This window comes from Enoplosus armatus, assembly GCF_043641665.1.
Source record: "Enoplosus armatus isolate fEnoArm2 chromosome 8 unlocalized genomic scaffold, fEnoArm2.hap1 SUPER_8_unloc_2, whole genome shotgun sequence".
In the NCBI taxonomy this organism is placed as follows: domain Eukaryota; kingdom Metazoa; phylum Chordata; class Actinopteri; order Centrarchiformes; family Enoplosidae; genus Enoplosus; species Enoplosus armatus.
In genome coordinates this window covers 1-8,942 of record NW_027261186.1, presented here as the reverse complement: position 1 = coordinate 8,942, position 8,942 = coordinate 1, and the positions used below count along the sequence as shown (strand labels likewise).

Genomic DNA, 8,942 nt, shown 5'->3' with positions numbered 1-8,942 from the left:
CACCTTTTAGAGACAATTAAAGATGGATGCCCCTGACTTCCACCCACCTCATCGCCTTGTTTTTCATCCAACAGTTCTCCACACCGGGACTAACGGAAAGGCAAAAGATTCCCTCTCTGTCTTTTTCTCTCTGTCAACTGGAAAACACAGGGTGCTCCCTCCATCCGCCGCCACAAACGACAAAAAAGTTAGTTTCTTATTTGTATTGTTTATTTTTCCACTCTTGTTTGCTGGATCAATCATTTCACTCCTGTGATAAACAAACGGACGAATGGATGGATGTCACTTCCTTCCGACTACTGATTTACAAACAGACGAGACGTCTATTTTTTAAAGAGAAGACTATATGGAACATTTCAATTACGTTGATTTTTCTTTTTGTTTTGTTTATTTGGTTTCTCCCACTCTCTCCCCTTCCTGGATTTTTTTGCAAGAAGAGGAGGATTCCTCTGAGACTGTACTGATCCCCACCCGACGCAACACCACAGACAGGTGCAATAAAACACTGGAGTTTGGAAAAACAACACACACACATTTACAAACTTTGTGTTACTATACTTATACAGGGGATCTTTCAATAATCAAGAACATTTCTTCCCGTCCAAACCATAAACTCTCAGCAAGATGTGATCATGTCCTCCAAAATAGCAGACATCTCAGGTGTAATATTTCAGAATATTATCTATGCTGTGAAACGTTTTTTAATTTCTCAGTGCAGCGATAATCCACTCCCGTTAAGTTATCAAAGAAAAGTGTGTTACTTTTCATAACCACCATGGGCACAATTATTTACAGTATAGCAATTGTTTATTCGTATTTAGGGCAATACATCCTTTAAATGTGTTTAATGTGTTATTCGTCGTAACGTCTTTCCGTCTTTTTAAAAGTAATTTAATTGTGTAATTTTGGTTCTATTAATCATTTTGTCATGTTTTTTTCTGAATGGTAGATTTGGAATCGTAGTAGCGCTGAAATAATTCAAACGGTCGATTCTTTTTTTCATTGATTAGTTGATCGGCAGCTTCTCAAATGTGAACATTTTCTGCTTTTTGGTGTTTTATATTTTAAATTGAATGTATTTGTGATTTTGACTGATAGACAAAAAACAAAACAAGAAATATCTCAAAATCTCCACCAACTGGACAATAAAAGTATATTTTAGTTGCAGCCCTAAACCGCAGACAAACTGTATCTTTACCGTATCTGTAAAGTAAAAGCAAACTGCAGAAAAACAGAAAAAATGGCCTCTGAAAGCTGCAGTATTTGTTCAATATAACTAAACTCTTAAGTCTTGAACGTGGACAGTATTTTAATCGCGATACCACCAACAGCCACAGCTCAGCTGTAAATGACTGTCACATCTTGAAATGGTCAGATTTTGTGATAATCCCCCTGATCACCATCTTCCAGCCCAAATATCTAGAACACAGCATTATGTGCACATTTTAATCATGTTGTAGTACATGATTTGGGGGTCCAGTAGCTCCGTTCTGGACTGTCTCATCCACTGCACGGGAGATGGTCCTGTAAGGTCCCGTTGAAAAACACAGGGAAGCAGCCGAGGCCGGGGGCCCCCAAAGTGCAAAATTGGCAACTACAGTTTTAACGGTCAGGAAGGACCAAAGAAGATAAAATGTTCTCTGTTTTCTCTAAAGACCCCCAAGTTTTTAAACCGAGAAGTCCTATTAAGTATAGTAATACAAATATACACACACGCATACACACACACACACACACACACACCAGGGTGGCCTACCTGGGCACTGCTGCTGCTGACCTCTGCCTCTGTGACCTCTCACCTTTGACCTCACCACTGTCTGTCGCCTACTCAGACGCCTGCTCCTGATTGGCTGCAGGAGGCTGCAGGGCTGAACTGTGGTTGGTCAATTCAGGAAGGGGGGTGGGAGGAAATCCCAGGTGCAAAAAAATATATAGATATATTAATGAAAACAACTAATAAAAAAAATTAAATATATATATATATATATATAAAAGAAGATATGTGAGATGGGATGCTTACACCCAGTGCTTCATGGGAATTGTAGTTTGAGGAAAACAAATGTTTGTAGTTGTCTGCGGAGGCAGAAACAACAGATTTTAAAAAAGAGATGCCTAGCTCTTAACCAGACTGGTCACTCAGAATGCATTTATCTTAGTATTGTTAATGTTATTTATTTTATATTTTGTTAAAACTGTGATTTTAATTGTACATATATAAACGGAAACCCTTGAACATCCAAAGAGAAGCAGCTTCGTTTGTTCAGTGTTTGTGTCGAAGTTCATTTCTCTTCTGTGTCTCTGGTGGGAATCAAACCCTCGACCTCACCACGTCACGTCTTGTCTCTAGCCTGCCTTTGACGTGACAAATGATGTATTAAATATTTTCAATTATTATGAAAACTATAGTTTTCCCAGCTCAGCGTGAGGTCAGAGGAAAAATATGATTTACGATTAAAAAATGTTTAAAAAAACGGCCGATATATATTTTTAACATAAACAATCTGGAAACAGATGCTGAGCGGGACATTTGAAATAAGTTATTTATAAAAACAAACCTGTCAGTGCTCTCCGGTGGAACAACTGTGTAAGAGTTTCTGTACTCCACTACTTGTTGGCCGACATTTACACAGATACTTATGCAATGAGCTGATAATGGTTAATTATTTTATTTTCTGTCATAAGAATAACAAACCAAATGATTGCTGAGTTCTGGGAAAATGGTGGCCACTAAAAAGGAGTCCAACAGGGCAAGAAACACGCCGTCTAGTACAGGACCTTCGAAATGATCTAGAAGAGAAAACAAATGTGAACAGTAAAGTTATCACTCAAACATCCGTCACAGTTTATATGTCTTGCTTCAACATTGACCTACCATCCTCACTATAATTATGTGCAGTTTTCTTGCGCAATGAAGGATAATTGGCAACATCTCAGTTTCTCGCTTTCACTTTCAATGAAGTGCTCTGGATAATCTAGTCACAGCTGCTGGCTTGTTTCCAACCTGTCTGACCCCTCGCGTTTCTAGTCTCACCAGACTTTGTTGCGAGCACAATGTTACCAGAAGTGATGGGAATCATCAGGAGGCAGGCAGTCGTTCGGGGTGCAATAGGAAGAGCTTTTGCTTGCTTACCTTGATTGTTTGTGGTGGAGGTTTCAGATCCACCCAAACAGCTAAAGGCCCCTGCAGCTCTTCACATACTGTAACCACGATGTACACATTAAGACATAAACAGTGGTGACGTAGCTCTCTCCAAACATTAGTTACACACACTAACATTCAACATCTGTACACATCTGTACAACAGAACAATGAGATAAACAAACCAATAACTTCATAAGGAATCAAACCTGACTCGCCTCGTCCTTCATGGAAGAAAAACATAATGACAACAAGCAAGTGGACAAATGTCGCTTATTTAGCTGCCGTTGCTATATAGCTGCAAAGTAGGCGGAGCTATTTTAATGGCGGCTGAGGCTCATGGGTATTGTAGTAGTTAGAGCCGTCCATCATGCCTAAATGACGGATAATTGAAACTCTGAGGATGTTGTTGACAGAAAAACATGAAATGGGAAAACACAGTTCACTGTAACTTGATATGTTTATGCGACACAGACACACACACACATACAGTATATAGACACACACCATCTCGTACCTCCATATTCTCACACAAACGCACATTCCCACACTCACTTTATCTGTACATCCATGTTTTTTTTCCCCCCAGCATTCCACTCTCTAGTTTTCTGTTAATGAACACTCACTTTCAGGAGTCTTGCTGCCTTTTCTGGTCAACCTACTGCTTCAAACTTAGCTGAAGTTCAGTATTTAGTTACTTTAAAATGCGTCAAATGATTGCGATTAAACCAGGAAGTCAATTCAAATAATAATACTGGATCTAAAAGTCACAGAAAATGTTGATTTTATCTGGACTGATCTGTTATTAGACACATTATATATTATACATTCTTTAATTTCATAAATATATATATATGAAAGAATCATCAGAAATTATAAAATTAGTTATTTCTATGTTTTCATGCCGACTGCATAAAGCACATAACACTTTTTCTACTTTTTATGAGCTAAAACACATGTTCTCAAAACGACTCCATGTTAAAACACGTTAGCATGTTTTACACATAGCCTATTCTTAATTATTAATTAATTAATTAGTAAACATATTTTGGTTATATCCTGCAAAAACGACATAGAAAGTTCAAATAGAAGCAATCTTCCTGTTATTTTAGTTAGAGTAATTAATGAATATTTACTTGGGTGTAATGAGGCTGTTCTTTAAAGGAAAGTTCCTGTTTCGACATCCTACTGTATTCTTATTTTCATAGTTTTGGCAACAGTTTTTATCAGTCATGGTACTCACCAAAGTACTCTCTGAAATCTGACACAGTACTTCTACAGTACTACAATGACTTCCACTTGGTGAGTAAAACCTTATGACTACTAGTAGACATGGTGTCCAAAATTAGAATCTTTAATTTATAGTCAGGTTGAATTTGCCTTCACGCCGTCTTTCAGATGGGATTCGTCACCACGACCAGGCCGATAGCCAAATATGGTCAAAATCAAAAATGACAGGAAGTTAAATGGTGAGTTTGTGACCTGTTTTCAGTTCGCTAAGTGACCGTTTCTCCCTCTCCGATCCAGCCGCCCTGCGTTCTGTCTAAACCACATGTCTGTTTTCCGTCCGGGAAGAAGACACCTAACAGAACCTGCTATCACGCTGGCCTTCAGTGTCTCTCCACCTCCCTCCCTCCCTCCCTCTCTCTCCCATGCTCATGTATGGAAAGAGCTCAGCAGTGTTTCCACAACAAACACAACAGGAGCTTTCTCTGCTCTGCTTTCTCACCACTTTCCATCACCACCGCCAGCATCATTTGGACAACGGAGACGACGACGACGACGACGACTCGGCTTCATACTTGAGTCACTTCCTCTGTTGTCCTAAGGAGGAATTTCGTTGTTTATGTTTTCTGTAATAATAATTAAAATAAGAGCACAATGAGTGAGTACTCGATCTGTGATGGTGCTGGAATATTCCACATCATAGATTATACGTGCTGCCACAGTCGCTTTATTCAGATTAATCAGAAAAGTGTTTGTGTCTGAAGTGGGTGAAAATCTAAATATTGCCTCCATGTGAACATCAGTGGATTTTGGGATGTCATTTGGCAAAAGAGGAGAGAAGTCAGACACACTGCTGACTTTTCTTTACAGTGATGTGACGCTGATGGTCCACGTTCTAACTTTCACTGTGCCGATAACCATATTCTATATCAGCTGATGTACTTATTTTTTGTTTGTTTCTTTAAAAAAAACATAATGATCCCTTATATATACGATTATTAAAGACATTTTAAACTAAACTTGTTGATGCTCTCTGGCAGACAAACTACGTAACGGTGACGCGGTTTCTAAGCCACTTAACTTCCGTCATATACAGTTATACCAATATATATGAAATAAACCCATTTTGAGATATTTTGCTGACTATTAAAACCAAACAAGCCAGAAAGAAAAACATGAACCGCAGTGATGCTGTCTTAATCCAAGAGCAACTTTAATATAAATGTTAAGGGCAAAATATGTGGCAGCACAACATGGCAAAGAAAGGCACATCCATGATTCCACAAGGCCTAAATGTGATTTCAATCTGGCTTAAAGCTTCATCTAGCATAAGAAATAAACTCTAAGTGCTCCATACAAAACAAATTAAACCAATAGACAACATGAACTGGCTTTTTTCTCTCTAAATATATTACAGCTTTTTAGTTTTTATATATATATATATATATATGAATTATACAAAATAAAAGGAAAAAAAACTATTCATTTTTTTAAATCCACATTCAATTCACTTTAGTCAGTTTGCTTCATGATAGAATAATACACACACGTCCTCTTCAACAGAACTGGAAGGAAGAAAGAAAGATTGTGATTAAAGACTCTTTCAGGATTCATCAGTGGAAACTCTCCTCTAATAAATGGAGGACAATATTAGTTCAGGGAGGCCTCATGTTTATTAATTTACTTCACTAGCTGTCATCTTCGCTGCCTTTGTCACCAGGGATACCCAAAGTTGTTATCATTCAGGAGAAAAACAGTACAGTAAGAGGATGTCGAAATGTATTTCATAATTCATTAAAAGGCACAACTGTTGTATCACCAACGAACATTCGGTTAGAAAATACAACATCTGCCAGATTTAACGTGACTTCTGGAATAAACCACGGATCAAGTAACGGCGTGATGTGAAAGATGTCGCTGGAGAATTATCACCAACGCTGCTCTCTCCCTTTTCCAGCTCATAGTTTTGCTTTCACAGCACATTTTCACGGCATCATTCCTAGCGCTCTCATCAACCAACCGCACACCACCTGGCCACCACCAGCAGAGGGGCCGGCAAAGTCAGCGACCTGCTGGCGAAGAACGTTTAGCAGCTTAAGAACTGAAAATCACCAAACCTGGAGATGCTTTCATCAACAGTGATGATATGCTGGGGTTGTGCCAGGTTAAACTGAGTTTAAAATGTATTTATTTATTTAATCCTTTTGCTCTTGCACCAAATTACACCAAATTACACCATATTACAATGATGTGATGTCCTGTGTGTGTCATATTTGGTGTCTTTGTAAAAACACTAGTTTGCAGTTTAAAGAGGCCACAAAACTTTTTTTTTTGCTTTATTAAACTGATTTGTTTTCGTTTAAAATGTCAGAGCCTCCCACCGTGTTTGAAACAACAAAACACTTCCCACAAATTAGTCGCTTCACCTTGACCTAGAGCCAGGGGCTAAATAAGGGGGGTGGTGGGGGGGTGGGGCGGAAAAACCACGAGGAGAGAGAGGAAGGAGTAAATATGGAGAGGAAAGGAGAGGGACGAGGGTGAAAAGGACAGCGAGAAGTTCTGAGATGTAAACAAGAGGGGAGGGAGAGGAAGGAGGACATCTGAGGAAAGCGAAAAAGAAAGACAAGAAAATGGAGAGAAGTGAGGAAGACGAAGTAAAATGAAAAAAGAGAGAAGAGGAAGGAGGACATAAACAGGTCAAAGGAAGCAGCAGTAACTGAAGGTGAGTAGTGAGGAAGAGGAGCGGGAGAAACAGGCAGAGGCCGGTCTCTGCTGCCACCTGGTGGTGAGAGTCTGTTACTGACGTTCAGGTCAATCATTCAGCCCTTTACACTTCAAGTTTGCTGTAATTTAGTTATTTAGTGAAGCTGTACTTCAGCTTCAGTAAACACTGGCCTACATATCCCAGAGTGCCTTTCAACATGAAGACATTTACACCTTTATTGTATATTTTGATTTTGTTTTTTCTTTTTGAGTTGGTTTCATTTGTTTGATGGGTGGATGTGTACGTATTTACATGAGTTTTATATGTGCATAAGGGACTGCTGTATAACATATGGAGCATCTGTGTACTTGATTATATGTTTTTATTAACTTTTTCTGCATGTTTAGCCTTAAATCACACATTCAGCTGTTTGTTGATAATGTTTAACACTAATATTCACGAGTATTTACTGTTTCTTTACCTTCCATCGGTTTCCGCAGCTGTTACACAACACAAAGGTGGTCATGGGCTCATCAGCACTGCGGGTCTGCACCTGTAAACACACACAAAAGGTTTTTAATCTGTTTTATTGTCTTTATTATTGTTTTTTATCTTATGTCACGGCGTCCTCACCTGTGTGTACGTGCAGCTCTTTCCGTGACACTTGTTGCAGATGAACATGTCCGTCTCAGTTCCCCCGACCTTCGACAGCTGATGCTCTCTGATGGACTCTTTGGTCAGAGCCTCTCTGATCTGCTTCAGCTCTGCACTCGCCATCTCCTGGTGGAATAAACATACTTTAGTAAGCCTGCCAACTGTAACTCACTGATAATCAGAAGGCTGCTTGAAGAGGCAAAGATGAGACTAAATGTCCCCACTGACCTCAGCAGTCATACAGGCGATGCGTTGAGGCGAGATGTTCCCACAGAGGACGTTACGCCGCAGGTCGGGGTTCTTCTGGTCCTTCAGGTTGGAGATGCGGCTTCGTAGACGAGTTTTATATTTAATATCTGTCGACTTAAACTCCTGGAAGATCTGTGGGCACGATGAGCAGTCAAGGACAAAAAAACTGACACACACATATATGTACAGTGTGAATAAAACACATACATGCACATGTACAGACTGGACTACTGGGTCTTTTGGGGGAAGTAACTTCACTCTGAAAGTGCTGCTTTACTACCGATTTAACATGTAAGACTTGAAAGACTGCGCATATTGTAACCTAGCAAGAAGTCTGCCCAGTTTGCATCCGTGAAAACTAAAACACACAGATTCTCAGCTTGAAGCACGAGTCAAGGAGGATTAAATGTCTCCAGGGACAGTAAAACAGCTCTACTCTCCTTAGGTCCTCACCACTAGTGCGGCCGAAATGTAAACTAGAAGAAAGTTCATGTAAGAGCTGAACCTCCGTATGGCGATCTCATTTAGCTCAACCCTCAGCCTCGATGTGGGCCGCGTGAGCTGCTGTTGAACCGCATCGTGTCATACAGGGAGGTGTTTGTTATTTAGCCGACCCTCGCTGACGTACGCGTGGTGGACGGAGTCACACCGCGAACACACAGCTCACGGTGTTTATCTGTCTAACGAGAGTGAAACGCGCCCTGTCAGCATCTTTCATTCAGGTGTGAAACCCTGCCGTGTGGTTTCAGAGCGACGTGACAGGATATCCTCTTCAATTTGTGCTGCGAGGTGCTCACAGTCGACTCCAATGGTCTTGTGGTCATCTGGAACACACACACACACACACACACACACACACACACACACACACACACACACACACACACACACACACACACTTTAAAGCTTTAAATACATGAATTTACTTTTAACGACATGAACGACATCATGATGAAGCAAAAGGGGAAC

The 8,942-nt window shown here is 40.0% G+C and overlaps 1 protein-coding gene across 1 annotated transcript; it reads right to left on the bottom strand.

The window, feature by feature from the left end:
* Positions 1–5,915: 5,915 nt before the first annotated feature.
* LOC139307117 (transcription elongation factor A protein 2-like) lies at positions 5,916–8,797 on the bottom strand (the record flags this gene model as incomplete). Its single annotated transcript, XM_070931001.1, has 5 exons — positions 5,916–5,931; positions 7,552–7,623; positions 7,704–7,850; positions 7,953–8,107; positions 8,741–8,797. Coding segments are annotated over 5 exons (440 nt in total), but the record flags the coding sequence as incomplete, so codon positions are not given.
* Positions 8,798–8,942: the final 145 nt, after the last annotated feature.